Here is a 24094-nt window from a genome sequence, read left to right as displayed (position 1 = left end):
TGCGCCACCAGGAGGTGAATCTGTCTGGTGCCGACATCAAGGGTAAGCATGACCGGGCACCTGGCTAGGGCTTGCACCCCAACACGGACCCAGAATCAAGACCCTTTGACTTGCTCTTTCTCTTCATCATCACCACCAGCTTTGGCTCAGACCATGGGGGTGCTGAGACTTGCTCACCGACTCTCAAACAAGCAGGTGGCAGAATGAGAGAGAGAATAAGGATCAGTTGCTGTCAGTGACATGCTGATAAGAAAGGAGAAAAGTCCCAGGGAGGGTGTCCCACCTGAGGACCCCTGAGAAACTGGCACTGATCTGCTCTCTCTGTTTAGGGTCATCTAAGCCCAGTGGCCATCCTTAAATCTTGTGGCGGTGAGTTCCACAGAAGTGTGTCATGTCGACCAGTAATTCTGGGGGTCTGTCCTACATCCAGAGTCAATCAAATTCATGGATTGTCCCCAAGGTGTAGTACTGTGGGTGCAGAAGCGTCTGTCCCTGCTTTTCTCATACTGATTTTATAAGCCTCTGTCAACCGCCCCCCCCCACACCTCGGTCCTTTTGGGCACAGAAGACGCATGCAGATACTTACTGACCTGTGATGTTCCTCCTGCCACCCAGGTCTATTTCCAGCCACTGATCTGCAGAGCTTTGACCTGCTGCCCAGGAAGTGCTGCCAGCGCGGAAAGAGGCTTGGTCAGCCGTCCAGGCTTCCTTCTCGCCCAAGATGTTCTGCTCGTGCCAGTGGGACGAAGCGCTGAAGCTGGCCACTTCCAGGGCACCAGCACAAGCTGCAAAACATACATATGTAAGTACATTTCTGCACTGCCCAATGGCCAATGTTCTCTGAGCAGATAGCAAAAGTTAACCTCCTAAAGTGCAACCTGCGAAGGCAGAAAACCTTCACATGTTTAAAACAGAAGAAAAGCAAATGTCATGCCAGCAGTGGTATAAAAATCTGAAAACAGAGCAACCATTTTTAAAAGGTAAAGTAAAAAAGGTTTCATTCATAAAACTGTTAAAACAGTAACATATTATAGGCTCTCTCAAAAGAAATGTGTAGCATCCTTAAAATGCTCTGTTGGAAAGTCCAAAACAGTGGGGACCAGTCATCCCAGCAGGAACGCATTCCACAATTAGGGAATTATCACAGTAAGTGACATCAACTTTGATATGGAGTCCCCCAAATTACAAAACGGACAAACAAATAACGAGCACGATGCGTGTCGTACCTCTGTGGAAGATGAGGCGTTTTTCAGATAAAGATCCCCTATTTAAAAGGAAACAAGCAAAAGATTAATAGGATAATGGTCCCTGGGACACATTCTTTTTCTTAGTGACAAAACGGGTGTGATACAGTGTACAGTCCTTTGCAGCCTGACATGGGAGTAAGCACAGCTGCACCTCTTGGGTTTTGCTTCTGAGTGGAGATGCATAGGACAGGGTGCGCTCGTTGGCCTTCGATTTGGCTCTGCATTATCACCATGGATGGGTGAGCCATTCCATTAACTTCTTCAGTGAAGGAAGTAGGATATATTTATTTGTTTATCACATTTCTCTGTATGTCAATCGCTGAACCGGTTTCAGCTGTTGCTTTCTCGGCCCATGTGGCAACTCACCTTTTGGAGTGGAGTCCATTGGCAAAGACCGACTCATAGAGCGTGATCCCTTTCTCTCGCGACACCGTTATCTCTCCCCCTTGCTCATCCGAGATCACGCCGGCATGAACAGCAGCTTTGCAGAGCACGGATGTCTGCAGAGAACAAGCGGAGGGGAAAGTCAGGACCAGTCTCTGGGCAACAGGAATCCAATTTAAAGAGGGCTAGAAACCTGATGGGAGTATGCTCTTATCTTGATTTCAGTTTGCTAGGCTCAATTTGTTCACGATTAGGAAGCAGCCCGAGGACTGATTGTACCCCATGTACTGCATAAAGCTGAAATCCCATGCACGTTCAGGCAGAAAACAAGCCTATAACACCCAGTATTTGTCAGCCAGCCAGCCAAGTTCTAGGGAAGGGTTTTTTTTTTTTTTTTTAAATCTAAACATGCATAGGATTGCACAGTACAGGATCCAGCTCCTTTGATCTCACAATGCAAATGGTAAATACTCCAAACAGGGCTATTTTTGGCTGTAGTGCCCAGCACTAGGAGCCGCTTCCTGAGAAAATTAAAAAGAAGAAGAACAAGAATAATATGAAAAGATTGAAGCAAACATTTATAAGTCCCTGGTTGAATTTATTCATTATTTTCATTTGGCAATCAGATATGCATACTGCTTTCCACAAAGTTTCAAAATGCTGAACACACAATATTGCATCTTCAAAACAATAAAATGTAGCAGTGGAATGACACTATGAGAATATTAAGCAAGGATAAAACGACACCTACTAATTCTGCATTCTACTAATTTGTTGTGAGTTTAGGTGGTATTTTACTTTGTTTTGTGTTTCTACAAGCTACCCTGTGTACTCTGGCAAAAAGGTGGGATATAAGGATATGTATTTATAAGGGGTGTGTGTGTGTGTTAGTGTGTATGCACGCACATGCACAACCTTGGGTGGGGCTGAAGGTGATCTAGGCATTCTTTGTGATACCTATTTCAGTTGAAGGCAATTATGGTCAGTTAAAAAGCCTTAGAATGGGTGTTTCTCCTTTTCAGAAAACTGCATGAAAGCTGGGAATCCACCAAATGATTAGTGGTTGGAAGAAGGGGGTTGAGGCCCGGGGAAGGGAGCGTGGCTTTTTGGGGAACCCCAGAGTGCTAAATCGGGACCTCTGTGCCCACTTTAAGGGATCTGTGTTTTTGGATCATTGTGTGGTGCCATGCCTTCACAAGGAAGCTTCCCACATATCCGCATCAAGCATCATAGCTTCGCAGAACTCTGGCAACAGCCTGTGGCCAGCGGGGAGCTTCAGTGGGCCTGGGAGAAGGACCCGTGGAAAAGCGCAGGTGCACCCCGTGAGACTCACATCTCTGTAGCCCTGGTCTGCGTTGCCCCAGAGGTCTCCTGTTACTCCCTTGCAGCCCGCGGGACAGTATGCTCTGCAACAGGATGGATGCGAGAGAACATGGCGTTAGGATGCGATTGGTCCCCATCTCTGACAAAGAAGCAGGTGTGCCTGCTATGCAGGAGCATTCTCTCGGTGTTTGCGGGCAACTGGGACTGAGGCCCACGGGAAAAACTCACCTGATTAGTTGCTTGTCATAATGGATCCCCTTCTGCAAACATGAGATCAAATCTAAAATGCAGAAAGGGAGAACCTGACTGGATAAAAGACTGCAGTTTAGAACTTGGATCTTAGGAATATAGGAAGCTGCCAGCTGAGTCAGACCCTTGGTCCATCTAGCCCAGTATTACTGGCACTGACCGGCAGCAGCTCTGGGGTTTCAGGCAGGGGGTTTTCTGGGCCATTCTGGAGATACGCTTGGGAACTTCTGCCTAGAAGGCAGGTACTTCCCCACTGAGCAATGGCTCTTCCCCGACTGACCATAAGTGAATCGTCGTCATCACACTGACTCCAGTGACACACGTCTCGGTCTGGAGTCAAACACACCATGGAATTATACAAGCCAATATTCCAAATCACTTCAGTTTTGTATGCTTGTGAGAAATGGGGGCCCAGCACAGAATTTCAGACAACAGACTCAGAGCCTGTTCTAGTAGCCTCCCATGAGCCAGAAAAGCCAAGGAGCAGTTTGCCATGACTTGGAAGAAGGAAGGGATTCCTCTGAGCACTGGGCCGCTTTTTGACAAGACAGAAAAGAGGCAGTGACTCCCCTCTGGGAGTTTTATAAAGTCAGCTTTACTGGGGACACCATCTGCTAGGGCAATGGCCACGCTGCCTGGGAATGATGGGAGTCATCGTCCAATTCATCTGGGGATACTGAGACGAGGGAGGCTGCCACGAGTGCAAGCCATCTGCTGTTCCCTGTGCTTGCTGTTGTTCCTGCAAGCATCTCCTCTCACAGCCGCTCCCAAGAAACCGCAAAGCTCAGAGGGGCAAAAGGGGTGCCTCGCAGATGTCTCGGATGCATGACTGGGTGCTGTGAAACCCTTCAAGGCAGGCTCCAGCTGCAGATGTCTCTCTTGGAACTCTGCCTTCCAGGGGCCGTGCACAAGGCCTCATTCTCATCCGCACAGCCTCTCATTCATACCCCTTTGAGTCTGGGTGGTTGCTGCCCCATCAGCAGTCTTTCGACTGGCAAAAGGGCATTCCTTAGGGGAAAAGGAGAAGGTGATCGGGATGTTTTCGTTTGCAAGGGAAAGTGAGTTCGGCTTTTCTGCAGGGGGCTTTGAACCCACCACTTGATGGAAGCTTCTGCTTCTAGATCCTTCACAGAAGTAATGTTGACTCCTCTGCCCATTTTGCCCTAGGGCTTTTCTTTCTCTGCCTTTCTGTACTTGCTCCGGACAATTGCTAGAAAGTGATGTGGCAGCACAGAAGTGCACACATGCACGGGGGTTTCATGTTGCCACTCAGAGATAATGCTGTGCCTTCCTTGCCAAGGAGAAGACTCCTGCTAAAACGGTTGCAAAAACTGCAGAGGATGCTAACAGCAGGGAAAACACTCACACGCTGCTGTGCGGAACCACATGAGCACGAAAAATGTTTCATGCTGAATGGCTTCAAGTGGGTGGGAGGAACGGGAGAGGACTTGACAGTTGTTTATACAATGATGTATGGGGTGGAGAAAGCAGATACAGCGTCTTCCTTTCTCACATCAGGACCCGATTTACAAAAGGCAGCTGCTTTCCCAGTTTAACTGTTCTTACTGGGGGCAATGTGAACTTTTCCCGTACCTGGCTGGTTGCCACTGGCATAAGAAAGGAGGAAGCCACGCCCTGAACGATGCGTCGTGCTGTTGAACAAGACGGTGACTGAGCTGGAGTTCATCACCAAGACTGAGTGTGGTGGATTTGAGTAGCCACAGTATGGGCCTGGGTGGGGAGGGAGGAAGGGAGGGAGAGAGAGAGAGAGAGAGAGAATGCAGATGTCCATTAAGGAAAGAACATATTGGTCAAATTAATTTCAGCAGCTGGGAGCCCAGCCTACCATCGTTGTGGTAGCTTCTACATTCCCTTCCACATCTTTAATCATCATCATCATCATCATCATCATCATCATCATCATCATCATCATCATCTTTAGGGCATCCCCACCTCATTCTGTTGCCTATGTCAATCCAGCTTAAGCCTCCAATCCTTTATGCACCCATTCTTGGGAATAAACTCACATACGATTCATTACAATTTACTTCTGAGTCACCTTGCTTAGGTTTTCGCTGAAAAACTAGATGGCATTTTCCCTGGAAGAGTGGGTAAACTTTAGAGGACAAAATACTCTTGAATTAATTTTCTGCCTGGAGCAATCTGGGCTTCAGCTGCCAACAGAAATACATTGGAAAGGCTTGCAAGCCATCTTCAAGTTCCCCTTTCCAACTCTGCTCCAAACGACTCAGAAAATAAAGCCCTCATGTTTTCTGCTGTTTAATCCAAATTAATGTGTGATTTGCTCCTCGTTAAGACCTCAGATTAATAAATGGCAAAATTTGCCTGGCACTTTGTGCGGAGGGTCTAATCTCTAAGTCCTTAAAAAAGAAGGCAAAGAAAAGGACAGATGAGCAAACCGCCATTTCCCCTTCCCCTAAGCTCCAGCTGTCACTTCAGCAGAGAGGCCCAGAATAGCAAGGCCTGTGTTGATCCCATGTTTTCTGTGGTCTGACTTCACTTTTCTACATCCTTTCCATCTGGGATGCATTGGTCCAGGATGGCACCGAAGGATGGCATCACAGGCCTTTGCTAGGGTTGAACCTCAGAAAGGGACGCTCTACCAGTCTCTGGAGCCTCACCTGGTCCTCCTCCTCACTCCTGCTACTAGCTCACCTGAACTCTCCAGGAGTGTTTTGATGATGACTTTTAAAAACTGTCTGCATCAAATACCCCACCTGGCTTCGTAGCATTTCTTTGATCCACAAATGCATGAGCTACATTAACTGGTTCAGATGGCTCTCTACCAGTACAGAAATGAAATTAATATTAATTATGATGATTATAATAAATAATAATATTAACCTAGTGCTCCCCAGGTGTTTTAAACCAACATTCTTCAGCCCCAGCCTACATGGGCAATAGTCAGGAATGCTGGGAGCTGGTTAAAACATCTGGAAGACCCCGGACTGGGAAGGCTTGGTGGCTGGATCCGTGACCTCCAGCAACACACAGCAGAGCCAAGGGAGTCGTTATAGTTGCTCTTGCAGCGAAGAAGCTTCTGCAACCTGCTCGTGCGGCTTATGCCCCGTGCTCGCGTGGGCAATTTGCATGAACCCGACGTAAACCACAGAAGGGTCCCTGAGGAGATGTTCTGTAACTCCTTGGCAGAAGAGATGGCATGGCTGCAGAGTTATGACAGTGCAAAAAAAGTACTTGAGACTTGAGCCCGTGTGTGTGTGATTTGCTGAAAACTGGCACCAGAAGCCTGAGCAGGTCAGCCTCGCCCAACCTGGGCCCTCCGTCTGCCATCCACAGCCAGCACAGCCCCTCACCGACAACGTCACAAGCAAAACAAAATACCCAGCGACTCTGTTCATCCTCTCCATTTTGTGCTCCTGAGCAAGTCAGCCTGTGGTGCATGATGAACACTGGGATGCCTGATGGGTGGCTTTGATGCCCCTCCCAAAAGTACCATGATTGGTGGTGACGATTAATCTCTGCTAATGTCCTGTCCTGATTGGGACCCACAGCTGCCAGGCATGAAACCATATTCCCCTCTAGGACCTGGTTATCCGCTGGAACATCTACTCCCATACACACCTGCCCAGACCTTAAGGTCATCAGCCGAGGTCCTTCTCCAGGAGCCTTCTGTGAAAGATGTTAGGAAGGTGAGTACTTGCAGAAGGGCCTTTTCAGTGGTGGCTCCCTGGCTGTGGAACCAGCTCGCTAGAGAGGTGCACCTGGTGCCGTCACTTTACACCTTTTGGTGCCAGGCTAAATTTTAATTGCTGAAATTTTATATCCTATTTTAGCTTATTATTGTATAGGACAATAAATGGCTGGCTTATGAACGTATGTTTTACGCACTTATTATTTTTGCTATTGGATAATATAGTTGGTTTTATAGTCTGTTTTACTGTTACTGAGTGGGATTTTCTTTTATGGGTTTTAGTTTGGGACTGCTTTAAACAAACAAACAAACAAACCTCTCCCCGGACCACAGCCCAGCAATGAACTTCAAGAACTTGCTTGTGGAAGGTAAAAACGCTGAAACCAGCCCCTTTCCAAAATAGGTTGGAAGAGGCAGGTCTTGCCGTGGGCGAGAGCCTCCTTGTGTCGGACAGAGGTGGTCTGAACACTTCCAAAAATACCGCTTTGGCCTGTACGTGCCAGCCAGGTATGCCCCAGAGCAGGTGAGGGCCACCCACGTTCCTCAAAGGGAGAGGCGGGCATCATGCCGCTGCTTGTGAACAGAAACATCAGAGGGAGGAAGGGAGTCCACCGGTGGAACAGAAGGGGGCATTCTAGGACAAGCCACTGCTTCAATACGCTCGGAGGCATCTTGGCCTTTCCAGCTCCCAGTGAATCACCGGAGAGATCGTTAATGCCGGCATGGGTGAGCTTCCTTCCAGTAAAGCCCTGAATCCAGCAAGGGGGTGTCATGTGGGAGGGGTGGAGAAAATGCGCGTCCATGTGCAGGCCGGCGTGCGCTTGGAAGCGCTCCTTGCTCGCCCTTCCACTCTTTGTTTGGTCCTGCTTTACAGCTGGTGGACGGCTGATGACACATCTGGCTTGCACACTGGATGTGTCACTGGCACTTCAGTGTACGCCATTCCAAGCCAGGCTGTGGGAGGCCGGGTGGAAGTCTGCTGTGCCAAAGAGAAAACTCTGCAGCCAGCCAAAGCGTAAGCAACGCCCCCCGGACAAGCTCGCAGCACCATCCCGCTGCACTGCGTGTGTCAAGCAGCAAAGAGCCTTATTAGGAGATCTTAAGCTGGGGCTGCACTGCCTAGCTCAGACTTCCCCGGGCCAGTGCCCTGCCGGTGGTGTGGACTGCAACTTCCATTAGACCGATGGACATGGTAGTCCAAAACATCTGGAGAGCACCAGGCTGGGGCAGTCCCATTTAATTCTTCCTCTGCCAGACAAGCTCATCACGGCTGTATGCAGGCCTCATTCTCCACTATTTGGTGAAACGTGCTGCTCAGATATTCCGGGGTTAGCCCCTAGCTGAGTCCCAACACATGGCAGGGAGGCTGGAACAGGGATAGCGCCAGACTCAGGACTGCGCAGTAGGATGTCCAGGTGTCCTCTTTTACAGAGGGCAGTCCTCTATTTGTTGGGCTGCCAGAGGACCACCATTTGTATGGAGGTGTCCTCTATCTGAAGGGCTGTACCCAGCTAGCTATAGTTTATTTTATTTTATTTTTTTCGATTTTCGATTTATATCCTGCCTTTTTCCTACAAAGGGCTCAAGGCAGCTTACATCATTCTCCTCCTCCATCTTATCCCCACAACAACAACCCTGTGAGGTTGGTGCTTATGCACCTCAGCACTAAGGCGCACCAGTCCACTAGTTAATGTGCATTAGTTAAGATGCATGATTTCTATTCCCTCCACCAGTGGAAATCTACTCTGCGAATCTACAGTGTCCTTGTGACCCAGCGGTGGAACCCATGAGCCAAATTCATTGAAGTCGGGGCCCTTTGGACCCACAGCGGACTCCTTTGCCACGTCGAGCCACAGCCTTCTGCATCACGGTTCCCGGGGCCTTCTAAACATGCTCAGTCCTTCCTATGCTGGTCCTTTGGGTGGGGTGCCCTCCTCTGTTTTTTGTTCTGTTTTTCAGAACATGTTGCTTCCCCCTTGCATCTCTGTGGCTGAGTTTTGGCTCCCTTTCTGTTGCCATGGGAGTGCTGAGCTGGATGTTCGAAGGAGCAGTGACCAAATGCATCTGTTTATCCGTGGCGTTCTGCCAAAAACCCATCGCCAGGGAGAGCAAATGAAAGGGGAGATCTGTTGCCTTCACACCCTCTTTATGGGAATCCTGGAAGCACGTGGGCGGCTGCTGTGGAAAAAAGGATGCTTAACTAGATGGGACCATTGGCTGACCCGGTGGGGCTCTTCCTATGTTCTTACAAGGCCGGACAATTAAATTCTCCAATCGAGAAGACCAGAACACTTCAGGGATTCTTTTGTTAATCACAACTTTCCTTCAGCAAGCTCCTCCACCCCCTCCTTTTATCTTCACAACAACCTTGGGAGGGAGCTTAGGCTACAATGCCATGCCAAAATCTTGAATTCTGCACTGACAACGCCAGTTCCTTGCACTCTGCTTTTAATGCTTACCTGCAGACCCACAAGCTACTTCCAGCAAACAGAGGGCACAGCCCGACAAAGACCGACATGAGGTCCAACACAAACTTCCTGTGCTGGAATGTATAACACAGACACAGCCCTCTGGCTAAGCATCTGCATACTACAGCTGAGTCAGACTGAGCGATTCCCACATCCTCATTTTATTCAAACATTGCATGGCGAAGGGCTCCATTCTCCTACCACCCACTCAGCCTGCTAGAGCAAGAGGACAAGCGTGAATTATAAAAGGGTTGCCGCAGGATCTTTTCTGTGTGCCAAAGAGGGCCACTCCTGAGCACGGCAACACACCCTCCTTGAACAAAGATGGTGTCTCCGTCCTCATCAGCCATCGGACATGGCCCTGCAAACTGTTTATGCCACAAAAGTCAATGCATGGGCACAGGGAGGGGGTCTGATCCTCAGGATTAAGTACAACTAGCATGACATACAGGCAGTGGGGCTGACAGTGAGACTGCCTTCCCACCTTTCTTAAATTGTACTTCATTTAAGTAGTTGATTCATAAGCTGATGGTCACTGGTGTGCCTTCAGCTGGACCCAAGATCAGGATGAAAGTCAAAGCAAGTTCCAAAGAGACACAGCTTTGTATGATGCTGCTGCTTTGTGCTGAAGAAGCAAGCCACTTTCTATTAGGCAAGAAGCCTTCTGAGCATCCATTCATACCGCTGTGAGCTGCAAGAGGCAAGCCATTTTTCTGTTGGGCATGGAACCTTTTGCACATCCTTCCATGCTTTTGGCAAATTCCAAAGGACCAGGGGTTCTTAGACCCTTCTGAAGAGGCGGGTCACGTTTCTGTTGGGCAAGCAGCATCTCAAGCCTCTCCCACGCTTATAGCCACGAAGGAATGCAATACGGGGGTCACAAAGAACAAACCAGAGCAGTGTAATGAAATTTGAGAACCATGGCGTTGAATGGGATGTCAAGCATATATCAGCATAAAGTTGTATGTTGAACAGTAGGTAGGACGGAAGGACGGAAGGACGGAAGGAGGGAGGGAGGGAGGGAGGGAGGCAGGCAGGCAGGCAGGCAGGCAGGCAGGCAGGCAGGCAGGCAGGCAGGCAGGCAGGCAGGCAGGCAGGCAAGCAAGCAAGCAAAAGACAGACAAGATAGACCAACAGACAGACTCTGGCAAGGGACAATAATGGTGAGCCAAACCTGAAACTGACCAGATAAGGCTGCAGATGCGGCTAAGGTGAAATGTTTCCCAAGTGCTTCTCTGTGTAGGCCTCCCCGATCTCGTTGCCTCTGCACTGTGCCATGAAGTCCTTTCTCCGCGCTGCTTGCCTCAGCCCTGGGGCACTTGCCAGCATCTGCATCATTTCCCGCAGCAAGAGGAACAAAATGGCCAGTGAGGCTGGAAGCTTTTCTGGCTCCTCTTTCCTGCTGGCCGTGTGGCCTGCTGTCCAACTGCATGTTTGCTCAGGACTTCCGTTTGAGGGAACTTCCTGATGGTCAGCAAAGCCCCTTTGCTCAAGGCTGAATTGAACAGGAAGACCTCTGCTTTGGAGGGCGGATATATTGTTGGCACCCCAGCCAGGAGCAGGAGCAGGCTGAGGGGTGCAAGTGGGGAGGAAGGAAGGAAACATTCCCGCAAATGTTCATGTTCTTGTAACTGGAAATGAGCTTTCCTTCTCAGCACAAAGCCAGCCATGAGCAGGAGCTTCCCCGATTTGGTACGCACCAGAAATGCTGGACCGCAACTCCTCCACCCAGCATGGCCAATGGCCGATTGTCTGGGGTTGATGGGCCCAAAACATCCTTCTCCCACAGTGTGTGCAACACAAGCAAAGGGGGAAAGTCACGTGTGTGGAAGACGGGCATCATTTGCGCAGCCTCTTGGTGCATCCCCTCCAGGTGGGCGCCCACCTGAATGCTTGATGCACTCGCCCAACAGGTGGACTCACGGGCATGAGGAGGCATGGCGGAGTCCAGGGAACTTAGCCCAGGACTCTGACCCCAAAACCAATTCCTCGCACATGCAAGCCTTTTTATCCCTCTGAGCACACATAAGATTGTGCCTTGAAACACACAGAGTTAATAGGTGACTCCTGGAAGTGGACGTTCTTAGCACCCTTTCCAGACTCCCAGCTTTCCACCCCCAAACAATCTCCCCCCACAACAACCCCCTGCAGTAGAGCATTTGAAGCAACTGGAAGATTTCTTCTTGTATAGATTAATGATTCCTTTGCTGTTAAACTCTCAGAGTGCTGAAAGATAGGAAGATGGACAGATTCGGGGGACTGAATGTATAGGTTCTATTTGTTTAAAATTCCCTTGGCAACTTTGTTCACTTCATTCATTTGAGACTGCTGTTTGTTTTAGTTTGCTTTGTTTCACATTCTTTTTTTGCATTTGTTTATGTTAAGAAATAAAGATTTTGTTAAAAAGTGTAGCCAGGGCAGCAAACAAACCAAATGCAATATGGTGCTGAGATCACAAGTATCTAATGTCCGGCATGAGTAACATCAGGCACCGTTGGAGCTGTACTGACAATATTCCCAAAGGGAAGGGGCTTTAAGAACTTGATAGATGGCAACAGTCAGAACTGGGCAAAGGGACAACGCTCACATTTGCTCAGATGGTCCGAGTATCAGCTTGAAGCGTGTCTCTCCCCCAGTTCCTGGGGGAGTTTATGATCCCTGTTCACTTTGCACTCAGAGGAAAATTGCCCCATGGCAAATCCTCATTAGATAACTTTTGGGGTTTGTTAAGTTTCTTTCCCCTAAATATGTTTTACACCACAGCAGCCTTCTCCAACTCGGTGGCCTTCAGAGGCATTTGGACTACAACTACCAGAATCCCCACCCAGCAGGGCCATTGACTGGGGATTCTGGGTGTTGCAGTCCAAATGTGCCTGGAAAGCACAAGGTTGGGGAAAGCTGCACTACAGAAATCCTGGGAGTTTCCCATGGCTGCTGATACGATACCTTCCTCTTCTGCATGGTGGGCGGTGTTTTAGCTGCAAAAGAACTGGCGTTCAGAGCCTGCACTTGAGAAGGGGGTGGGGGGGGCATCACCACCACCAGGATCATCGCGTGTCTCCCATCTCGCCTTCAGCTTTCTCATGATGCCTGAGGGAGTTCGAGCTGGAGCTCCCCCAAATTGAAACGGGTGGGAGCGTTTGAATTTCCAGAGGGATAAGCTTGGATTCAGTGATGAAAAAAACACATTGAACTAGAGTTGTTGTGTTTGGAAGCAGCTCTAGATGAATTCCATGAATTGCAGCCCAAGTTCAAGTCAAAATGAACTGGTGCTTTTTTGCCAAAAAAATTAAAATTAGAAAGTTGCATCTGAAGAGTTGCCTCTCAGGTGGGTGTGAGGAGCTTTAAAGGAAACCATGCGGGGTATTCTAGGGAATTCCCTCCTGGGAACGCAAAATCCATCTGCTTTCAAAACAGTAATAACTGCAAAGCTTCCCCCCACATGTATTTGTGCTTGTCCATAGCCGATGGAGCTGCAATCTAATGTGTTAGATAAGAACAGAGTAAAAAAATCTTACTTTTGCCTGGGAAGTGGGCCATTCAGAGGGAACTTATGCAAGGAGAAGAGGCATGTGTGCCAATTCACTGAAATCCCCTCTTCCCACATGGAGCAGTAGGCGAAAACATTTTCAGGATGTCCTGGGAGAGACTGGATAGCGGGACAGGACACACAAGCCAGCTGCCTATAGAGCTGAAAGAGGAAGGATGGAAAGAAGCAGGGACACAAGCAAGGAAGAAAGAACTGACCTTTGGAAATGTCTGACAGGAAGAGTCTTCCAGAAAATCATGAATCAGACAGTGATGAGAAGTGATATGAAGCAAGGGGTGATTAGTCCCCCCCCCACCCCCATCCATGCCAAGAGGAAGCAGAACTAAATATAGGATACAGGCAGGAAAAGAACTCCAAGCCAAGGAACCAGTGAAGAGTCCAGGATCCGAGGATGCCAAAGAGAAGGCCCCTTTGTGTGGGTTGCTGGGAGAGCCTTCATCTTTTTTCCATCTGAATAGCTACAGAAAATGGAGGTGGTTAAAAGCCATTTGTTCTCTGCAAACCTCTCCTTCCATTTCCAAAATAACCCAGAAAGGGGATAGGCTCCTATGCTCTACTTCGGAATATGGATAGGAATTCCTTTTTTTGATAAGGACTTAGCCAAATTATTTATTATTTCCAGATTTATGTATTGTTCCAACTCCCAGTATGAAAGTACAGGGTTAAAACAATATGTTTAAAATAATTGTCACTCCATGGCTGTGTAAATCAGGAAGGCTTCCTGAAGTTGAAGTGTTTTCAGGAGGCACTGAAAACAATGACATGGTGGCATTTGCCCGACCTCGGGAGGCAAAGAGTCCCAAAGAAATGGGGCCACCACCCTGGAGGCTCTTCTCTGGGGAGACCACCTGGGACCCTAGAGAGGCTTGCAGCCCAGTTGTCAAGGCGCTGTGGAACAGTCACTCCATGTTTGTCTCTGCAAGCAATCCCACAAGGCACTATAGGACCCCTGGAACAAAGGGCCTCCCATGCGCAGCCCACGGCGATGATCCAGGGGGAAGCCTTGGAAGATGGAATCGAAAGCTGATGAGCGACCTGGCAGATTTAACAGAGTCGCACGCCCTGTCCCTCCCTCTGCTGAGGTCATGCATTGGGTGGCCAGAGCTGACTCAGTCCTCTGACTAGGTCAGACCTCAGACAGGAACGGGGCCAGATGATCAATATCTTCTATGTGGCTGCAGCTGCTCTCGCTCTTGCTTTCAGCCATGTTTGTGGTGCTGAATCAAGGCAGCTCTGCATATAAGTTGCTGCTTTTTCCTGTCAGCCTCCCCATCATTTAACAGCTAGATTGCAGATAGAAACAACACAGTCCTGTTTTGGAGTTGTTGGAGTTGTTAGTCGCGAAGTCGTGTCCGACCCATCGCGACCTCATGGACAACATTCCTCCAGGCCTTTCTGTCCTCCACCATCCCCTGGAGTCCACTTAAGCTCACACCAACTGCTTCAGTGACTCCATCCAGCCACCTCATCCTCTGCTTTCCCCTCCTTCTTTTGCCATCTATTGTTCCCAGCATTAGGCTCTTCTCCAGGGATTCCTTCCTTCTCATTAGGTGGCCAAAGTATTTGAGTTTCATCTTCAGGATCTGGCCTTCTAAAGAGCAGTCAGGGTTGATCTCCTCTGGGGCTGACTGGTTTGATCTCCTTGCGGTCCAAAGGACTTGCAGGAGTCTCTGCCAGCAGCACAATTCAAAGGCCTCAATCCTTTGGCGCTCAGCCTTCCTTATGGTCCAGCTTTCACAGCCATACATTGCAAGTTTTGGAGTACTGCTTTCATTATCCCCAGCCTGCAGAAAGATTCATTAATCCATTTCCCCTGTGCTTGCCTTTGGATTATGTGGCCCCTGCCTGGATCGGCGCACATGGATACGTGACTTCAGAACTTTCCAACCTGGACTTCCTTGACCTGGCACCCTCCGAATCTCTTGGACTACAACCTCCATCTTCCCCATTCACCAGGGCCAATTGTCACAGAACTGGAGATGGGGGTTGTAGTCATCAGACATTCGAAGTCTGCCCAGCTTGTGACCAGCTATAATACAAGCAGGAACATACGAACTGTCCACCTTGCTCCCATTCTCATTTCGCTTTGACACTGAAAGCCTGCTTATCTGAAATAGCGCATACCTGGAGTTCAGATGCAGAAAAGCAGAGGTTTTTCATCATCTTGTTTCACTGTACATAAAAGTATTTATTTATTTGGAAAAACCAGGAATGACAAACTCTGACCTGCTCTATCGGCCTGAAAACAAAAGGCCACTGGGAAGCAGCAAGCTCTGCCTCCCAGGATTAATCTCATGGCAAGAAGGAGACCAGCGTGGCCCCATGCATCAGCCAGAGAAGGAACACCTGTAAGAACTTTGAAACTGGTGCTGGAGTTTTCCTCCTCCCTCCTAATGCTTTTTCTTTTTGTGCCATGACTTTTAGATGGTACATCTCCGGGCAGCGATGCTCTAGAGATCATTAATCTTTGTAAGTTGTGCTGGGAGCCCTTTTTGGCTGAGGAACAGGTTAAAAATAGTATAAATAAATAAATGGTGGGAACACAAGTCATTTTCGTGACCTGACTTCCCTGCGACATGTATCAGAGCTCCACATGCTCTGAACTTTCTGTCCATCCACTTTGGCAATCCTCAGGACTGCTAAGAAATCAATGAAGGCCTTACCAAAGCTGGAACCATCTGGTGGAGAAGAAAGCAGCAAGAAGCCCAGTTTGCAGCCTTCTGAGGCTTCGATGTCCATGTCTCCAAAGGCCAAGCTAAGATGGCTTCCTGCAGCCCCTTGAATTTTCCACTCACAGGACGTGAAGTTTGGGTAAGTGCCAGGGTAGTTCTTGGAGGTCAAGCTCCCACTGGAAGGTGTCAGCACTGAGTGACCACAACCGTCTCCTAGAGGACAAGCAAATGAGATGAGGAAGAACCCTGGTTAGTACTAAGTGGTATGAAAGAAGCTGCAGGTGTGATTATTTGTCCATCAAGCCCAGTACAGCCTACTCTGGCTGGCAGCAACTTTCTTGGGTCATCTGCTACCACATTCTTTTCAGCAGAGACAGCAGGGACCGAGCAGAGCCATCTGCAAGGCAAAACAGGTATGTAGCTACAGGGCTACCGGCCTTTCCCATATAAAAAGGAGAAAGGAAGCCAGTTGATGCTAGATAAAGGCAAAGTTAAAAACCTGATTTTTCTAAGAAGTAGCACTTTTCTCACATATAAATCAGGGACATCTGCAGCCTGCAGTAACATCAAAAATTCACTCAGATGATAGAAGAATAAAGGAGCAATCCTATGCAAGTTTAGGTAGCCTTATTCTGTCTACACTCACACAGGACTCCATCCCAAGGGGCTGGTCCTAAGGTGCATACACATTGTCTGAAGGGCCACAGGAGTTTTGGATTCTCAAGTCTGAGGCTGGAGGCTATGCTCCAATCTGTGGCCTGGGGATCAGAGCTCTGATATGCTTCCTCTAATCCCTCACAGCTGGCACAGACAGGCCTGCACTGGCTGTTCTGCAAAGCAGAAAAAACAACCTTGGAGAAGCGCAGAAGTGTGTGTCGCAGGCAATGGGTGGGGGAAGACCTGGGGCTCTGCAGTGTATCCTGAGGCCTCTCCAACCACCTTCCCTCCCCTTCCAAAATGATGGCCAAACTGCTCCTTCTGCTCTGCACTGGACAAGTCCGAGCCTTCGATTTTGAGGCTTATGTGCAACTCCATAGGATTGTGCCATAAACACATAAACACCATGTGTGTGCCTGATTGGCTGCCCCAGAGCACAATGGAGGCATCTGAAAAAGAAGAACGAATCCTGCAGCAACCTGGGGCAGCCTGTGCTGGATCAGGTCCCGAGACTGAGCCTGTTTGCCATGGCGCTCATCACCAGCTGTCCTCTGGTCATTGGGGGGGGGGGTCTCTTGGGGCCTCCATGTTGTCCACAACTAGGATAAATACCCCCCCCCATACACACATACAGTCCTGTAGTCTGAAGTGGTACAGTCCACGCTGCCAGCTCATTTTGCTGCATGGCTATACCAGGCCTCCTCAAGTCAACTTGGCCAGGGGTCTGGGAAAGATTGTTCTGCAGAAATTGTGTTGAATTCAAGGGACACCAAACAAGGTGTACTTAGGTGTGCAGCTATGGAAGCCATCTTGTCATTCTCCCAAACAAAGTGGTTGACAAAAAGCAGATAATCGGCTCTGAGTGCAGGATCCCCCTACTCTTTCCATCGGCAGCCCTTGGTGCTTGGCCAGCCACTTACACATCACCGAAACAGAAGGCAAATGAGGGCGCATAACATTTGGACATGTTCATTCCAAAGCTATGGATGCGGAGCTGGAAATAAGAACTATACGTTCAATAGGAATATCATCCGTTTCACTATAGCCATCAGGGAAGATGTGGGATCAGATGTGACTTCATAGAATCATAGTATAGTAGAGCTGGAAGGGGCCATCGAGTTCAACCCCTGCTGTTGCAGGACACTGAGTCACACCATCCCACTCAGAGGGCTGCCCAGTTTCTTTTTGAGTGTCTCCTATGTGGGAGAGCCCCCCACCTCTCTAGGCATCTGGTCCCACTGCCGTATTGCTCTGACAGTGAGGAAGCTTTTCCTGATGTCCAGCCTGAATCTGGGTTGTCGCAACTGGAACTGATTATTCCGTGTCCTGCACTCTGCCATCAGCAAGAAGAGATCTTGACTTCCTCTTGGTGACAGCCTTTGAGGTACTTATGGAGGGGTGTCATGTCCCCCCTCAGTCTTCTCTTCTCAAGGCTGAACATGCCCTGTTCTCTCAGTCTCTCCTCACAGGGCAGAGTTTCCAAACCCTGGATCATTTTTTTGCCCTCCGCTGGACTTGTGTACCTGCTCACTGAGCCTGCTGTCCAGGTGTTGATGCACAATTCCAAGGCTTCTGTCTCTGTCCTTTTTTACACTTCTTTATCTTTCAAATTGGACATCAGCCCTTCAACTAGAGGGCTGCCTCTATCACACCCTCTGTCATGTAAGAAACACGGCCAGCCTAGTCAGAGCTTGTGAATATGGAACAACGTGTGGTGATTATTCTGAGTTAATTAATATAACCTTGTGGATAAGGCATCATCGGGTTCTGTGACTAACACACAGGTGTGATGCGCTGGAATATGCACTGGCCTTTAGGCATAAAAACATCTTTTTATGCTGGCTTAGATTTCGGTTCACAAGATAATCTATTCTTTTTAATGAGGAGCAGTAACGTTAACATGGCTGGGGATATAAAAGATTGGATTACATACGACGTCTTTAACTGAATAGAGCCTCTGGCTTGCTCTCTGCTCCCTAGGCTATCTGATCGTTCATCTATTTCATTTGCAGCAAAAGGCGGCAGTGGTGGTGCGGATCAGTGTAGCTTTCTTTGGTTGCAGAGCAGGGTATTTATGGGAATTGGTTTTAGACTAGGATCTGCTATCCTGATTGAAGATGCACATGAATGCGATTATATCCCAGGGTTAGAGTTTAATCAAGTGTCAGGAAAGGGAAAGCATAAGCTGCTTGGCTAAAGTGGAATCCAGAGATTTCCAGTAATCTACAAGTTGCAGGCTTCCCTGGTTTATCTGCTTCCTTTTTAATGCAGCACAAGGGCTATCTGACTAGTTCTCCCTGAGAGCGAGCAGGATAAAAACAACAAGGATGTTGACATATTGGACTAGAACTGGACTGGGGGAATTGATGTAAATTCCTGCTCAGCCCCAAAGTTTATTAGGTAACCCTGGCTAGCCACACTCTCTCAGCCAGACCCACCTCATTGGGTTTGTTGTGAGGATAAAATTAGGAGACTATAAAGGTGAACTTCACTACAGCAAACACAAAACTCCCTTAAACTCTCTGTACGCAAGTTAGCATTTCTGTGTGGCGCATCATCTTCATCAACATCTTTGAAAAAATCAGCTAATCTACTAAGATATTTAAAACAAGGCAGATTCAAGAAATCAACATATATCTTTCCTTGGCTAACGTAATAAATTTTGCTAGCACCAAAAAGAAACCATGTGTTCTTTAGGGTGGCAAAGTCCCACAATCCCACCAACTAGAAATCCCACCAAACTTCCATCTACCTTTGGGAATTTCACTATTGTTTAAGTAGTGCTGACAGGTGCAGTTCAGTTTTAGCTTGTCACACAAAGATCCTGGAACAAAGGTTGCCGTGCAAAGTGCATCTGTCCAGGTTCGCCTCCTTTTCCCGGATAATACTTCATGCCATTCCCCGCTCTTCTGCTCCAGTTTTCCAGCCCCGTGAAGCCTCCTACAGTAGGGACTGTGGGACCGCTGAGAATGCTTAGTACTTATTAGACTATTGGGGGGGGGCTCCCCCTTTTTATTTTGTAATGTGTACTTCTACAAAGTTCTCTCAAGACTGCTGCTACCTCCCTCCGATGCATGGATGGTACTGTTTTGGCTCTGCATGGATCGTTCCTCAAAGAACGAGCTCTCTGTTAGTGTACAGGACTGGAGTAGCAGAGTTATGGCCTTCCAGATGTTGCTGGAGTCCATCTCAGGCAGCCTGAACAATGGCTGGGAGGTCGGAAGTTTCACGAACAGCATCCGGAGGGCCAGAGGTTCCTCACCCTAATATGGGATGTAACTGAAGGCATGCAGGCCTTACTTGCTGAGGTTTCAGAATAATGGCATTGCCTTCACAACACAACGCATCGGAACCATTTTATTCAAAGGCTTCCACAACCTGACGCCTTCTCGGCATGGGTTGCAAGTCCCATCATCCCCAGCCAGCACAAGCCAAGGGCGCCATGACTGGAAGTCATTCTGAACCATGCTGTGTCCCTGGTGCCTTTGGCAGTGCTCCTCCCTGTGGCCTCACTGCCCGATCAGCTCTGCTTCTGTATAAGGCTGTCTAGATCCTCAGTCTGACGTTAAGAGCGCTTTTTTAAAAAATGAAATAAAAATGCAAAATATGTTATAGAGAGCTGGCAGTTAGCAGTGGAAAATGTCCAGGACATTATTTGAAATCACAGTTCCCAAGACTTAGCAATGAGCAAATCCACCCACCTACCCAGCCTTTCAAACAAACGGCACTCAGCTAAGGATTCAAATGCTTCCAGCGGACAAATATTGCATTTTGTTCTGGGCTCATTCAGCAGGAAAACACTGCCAGGTTGGTCAGCAGATCCCTGCTGATATATGTTTCAACAGGATGTGGGAAAGACAAAACAGATGCTATGCAAGAAGCACTCTTTTTTAGTTTTTAAGACCGAAAACTTCAAAACTATTTTTAAAGTGGGAATGATTCCCTTAGTCCACTGTGCTTGTCACTTCTGTAGATGAGCATACAGATGGGTTAATTTGTAATTTAGTACTTCTGTTCCCAGAAATGATGTTTGAAGGCCAGTATGTATATTCCTTCCACATGGGGAATGGGGAATGGACAGCCATACCTGCCTGCAGTTTCTATTTTCTTCCTACATGTACAGATTGCTGGAGTCTATTAACCTTATGATCCAGTTATTAATCATTATAATCATTTTCTAGTACCATGGAGGAAACACGTTCATCAATATAAAGTAGTCATATTTGCATTAACTTCACTGCCAGCTCAATCCAGGACATTTCGGGGTCAATCTCTGCAACTCCAGACCTCACAAGGGCCAATAGGAATTACATCCAGAGAATTATGCCCTAGATTGCAGCTCACATAAGACTGTACATTGTGATGCTAGCAGGTCGGGCGGCTGATTAGGAATTACAGACACATTGCATAAAAGGGGGCACAAAAGGAGCTGTGGATTAGCATAAAATTTGCACATGCTAATTTATATGTGCAGATGCATTTTGGGGAATAATTACTTTGAGTGAAAGAAGAACAAAGAATTCATCTGAAGACTGTTCAGAAGCTACAGCTTATGCAAAATAGAGCAACCAGATTATTAAGTGGGATCAGAAGGCTGGAACAGGCCATACCAATTCCAGCCCACTTGGATTGGCTGCTTGTATTCTTCCAAGCCTGATTCAAGATGCTGGTTTTAACCCAAAAAGCTTAACATGGTTTGGGGCTGCAAAACCCGATGGAATGCCTTCCCAAAGCCGAATCTGCCCGGACACTATGATCAACATCTGATACCTTCCTCTGAGTGACACTTCCAAGAGAGGCTCAAGGGAGAGGAGCTTCTCCATGGTGGCCCCCCGATTCTGGACCAATCTCCTCCCTGAGCTTACCTGGTGCCAATGCTGTCATTTTTGGGTGCCAAATTAAGTCTGCCCTCTTTCCAGCTGCATAATGGCATAAGTGGTTCAAAATAGAGCTGCCCAATTGTTAACAAGAATTAGTTTGTGGGCCCATATCAGACCAGTTCTATATTCTCTGCACTGCCAGTGGAAGTTTGCGCCCAATTTAAAGTGCTTGCACTTACATATAAACCTTTTAACCGCTTGGGTCCTGGACACCTGAAGGTTCACCTTCTTCTGCATGTCCCTATCAGCCTTTTATGCTCAAGTGAGGATGTCCTGAAGAGAGGTGAGGGAGAAGATGGCTAGAGGAAGGGCCTTCTCAGTGACCGCTCCCACCTTGGAATAGGGTTCCTAGAGAGGTGTGCCTGGTGCCATCGCTATTATCATTCTAGCACCAGACAAATATGTCTCTTCTTCTCTGGCTATTTTAATAATTGATATTAGTGGTAACTTAATTTTAATTGACCCCATTTCTGGTTTTCAGTTGATTTAAGTTTAAAATGTTTTATTCTAATGTAATATTTTAATTTTAATATATTATGCTTTTACATTTTGATTATGTTTTGAATAAGCTGATTTAGTGTTATTGATTTTAGAATGGTGTGTTGTTTTAATTGTTGTAAGCTGCATTAAGAGCCTAGGCATGGACTATTGTAGTGGCATACAAATTGAAATAATAAATAAATAAACTAAATAAATATGATGGGACATGCCAGCTGTTTTAACAGACTCAGATTTAATGAAATTCTTTAACTTTGGAACTCTTTACAATTTTGTATAGTTTACTGTTATCCTGCATTTTACTGTATTCATATATTTTATTATTATCTATTCTTTTTTTTGTACCTGTTACAAATAAATTGCTTTGAGCTTGGCCAGAGCATTTTGGCTATTGCACTGTACAGAAACAAAATTGATGGTGATGATGATGATGACAATGATGATGACATTATTACATTATTGTTGTTAGTCGCGAAGTCATGTCCGACCCATTGCGACCCCGTGGACAACACTCCTCCAGGCCTTCCTGTCCTCCACCATCCCCTGGAGTCCATTTAAGCTCATACCAACTGCTCCAGTGACCCCATCTAGCCACCTCATCCTCTGCTGTCCCCTTCTTCTTTTGCCATCCATTGTTCCCAGCATTAGACTCTTCTCCAGGGAGTCCTTCCTTCTCATTAGGTGGCCAAAGTGTTTGAGTTTCATCTTCAGGATCTGGCCTTCTAAAGAGCAGTCAGGGTTGATCTCCTCTGGAACTGACCGGTTTGATCGCCTTGTGGTCCAAGGGACTCGCAGGAGTCTCCTCCAGCACCACAATTCAAAGGCCTCAATCCTTTGGTGCTCAGCCTTCCTTATGGTCCAGCTTTCACAGCCATACATTGCAACTGGGAAAACCATAGCCTTGACTATATGCACTTTTGTGGGCAGGGTGATGTCTCTGCTTTTTAGTATGCTGTCTAGATTTGCCATAGCTCTCCTCCCCAGGATCAAGTGTCTTTTAATTTCTTGGCTGCAGTCCCCGTCTGCGGTGATCTTGGGGCCCAGGAAAATAAAATCTGTCACTACCTCCATTTCTTCCCCATCTATTTGCCAGGAAGTGAGAGGACCGGATCATTATCTTAGTTTTCTTAATGTTGAGTTTCAACCCAACTTTTGCACTCTCCTCCTTCACCCGCATCAAGAGGCTCTTTAGTTCCTCTTCACTTTCTGCCATGAGAGTGGTATCATCTGCATATCTGAGGTTGTTGATATTTCTCCCAGCAATCTTAATTCCAACTGGAGATTCATCTAGCCTCGTCTTTATGTTTTCTAATTCTTACGGTTCAGGAGATTTTGCTGTTGGTACAACCAGCACTGCTGCTTCTTCTTTTTTTTAAGAGAGTTACTGCATGTCCACATGTCCACTAGGAGCTGCTCATTTGACAATAGTAATGATGCACCATTATTTAGAGAGTTAGACTCACTTTCACAGGTAAATCAGAGCCACATGGGCTTGCTTCTCCTTTCCGCTCAGGTAGAAGATACAGAAACCTGAAGTCTTTTTGTATGGCAGTCACTCTTCATCTAAAAACCTCTGGAGCTGTATCTTGTAGTATTTTAATTTCATCAGGTGACTTTGGGCCAGTCCAGTCACTAGCTGGTTCAGGTAACACAGTAACTCACACTCATGAGTTAAGGTTTAAGGTGTGTTGTCACTGAACGGTTGGCTGTTACTGCTGTTGAAATGTGAGTTGCGTGAGCTCAGCTCTGCTACCAAGCCCTATGAATAACCCATGGTCTACCCGCCATTTGTTGTTGGGCTGTGATCTGTGGGTGGTTGACCATGGCTTGCTGGTACAGCTGGGTTCAGACAACACAACATCCCACGTTTCACTGCCATTCACGCGCAGCCACTTAACATGTCAGCAGAATCTGATCACTGGCTTTCACCCTACCATACTTCGCGGGTTTGTCGTGAGGTTAAAACGGAGGGGAAGAGGGCGATCGATGCAAGACGCCGAGCCTTCCTTGCCGCAGGTAGCAAAGAAAAAGGGAATAAAGTGCGAGCGCCTGCCCTTTCCTCCAGGCGACCTCGGGGTCCAGCCAGAGGGAGCGGGGGCTTCCCTCTCCTTCGCGGCACCCCCGCGGCGCCCCGAGAACCTCGACTTTCCCCGCAGCTCCGCGCCCGCGGGAGCTTCCCAGCCCGGATCCCGCCGCCGCCGCCGCCTGGCCGCTTACCCGTCTGTGCGCTGGCCGGGGAGAAACGCAGGCGCTGCAGCAGCTGGAGCATCTGCAGGAGCCGCCCTGCTGCGCGCAGCGCGGGGCGCATCGTCGAAGCGCGAAGGCAGCGCCGCGCCGCTGGCACGCCAGGCCCGGCCGCGTCCCGTTGCCGCCGTGCCCGAGCCCGAGCCCGAGCCCGAGCCCTGCTCAGTCGCTGGCCCGCGGAGGCGCAGGCGCCGGGCGAGGGCTGCCGCCGGCCGGGAGTCCTGCCGGCGCCCCGCGCCGCGGGCGCCC

General features: G+C 48.2%; 1 protein-coding gene across 3 annotated transcripts in view; it reads right to left on the bottom strand.

The window, feature by feature from the left end:
* The window catches only part of LOC123025919 (discoidin, CUB and LCCL domain-containing protein 1-like), a 37050-nt gene extending 13138 nt beyond the window's left edge, over positions 1-23912 (bottom strand). The window contains exons 1-8 of one of the 3 annotated variants that reach the window (XM_044435063.1): positions 23819-23912; positions 15558-15779; positions 4797-4934; positions 3183-3234; positions 2965-3037; positions 1614-1747; positions 1227-1264; positions 591-785 (exon numbers count right to left, since the gene is read on the bottom strand). In XM_044435063.1, the coding sequence (XP_044290998.1) occupies positions 591-785; positions 1227-1264; positions 1614-1747; positions 2965-3037; positions 3183-3234; positions 4797-4934; positions 15558-15779; positions 23819-23909 (943 nt within the window). In that variant the 5' untranslated portion in view covers positions 23910-23912. Of the gene's footprint in view, positions 1-590; positions 786-1226; positions 1265-1613; positions 1748-2964; positions 3038-3182; positions 3235-4796; positions 4935-10529; positions 11423-12290; positions 13720-15557; positions 15780-23818 lie in introns of those variants that run through there. The other 2 variants (XM_044435065.1, XM_044435064.1) reach the window with 2 other exon arrangements.
* Between the last annotated feature and the right edge of the window lie 182 nt (positions 23913-24094).

Source organism: Varanus komodoensis, unplaced genomic scaffold, assembly GCF_004798865.1.
Source record: "Varanus komodoensis strain SLA01 unplaced genomic scaffold, ASM479886v1 scaffold29_1, whole genome shotgun sequence".
NCBI classification, from domain to species: domain Eukaryota; kingdom Metazoa; phylum Chordata; class Lepidosauria; order Squamata; family Varanidae; genus Varanus; species Varanus komodoensis.
Note: the sequence above shows the minus strand (reverse complement) of the source record. Positions and strands in the feature narration are given on the sequence as shown.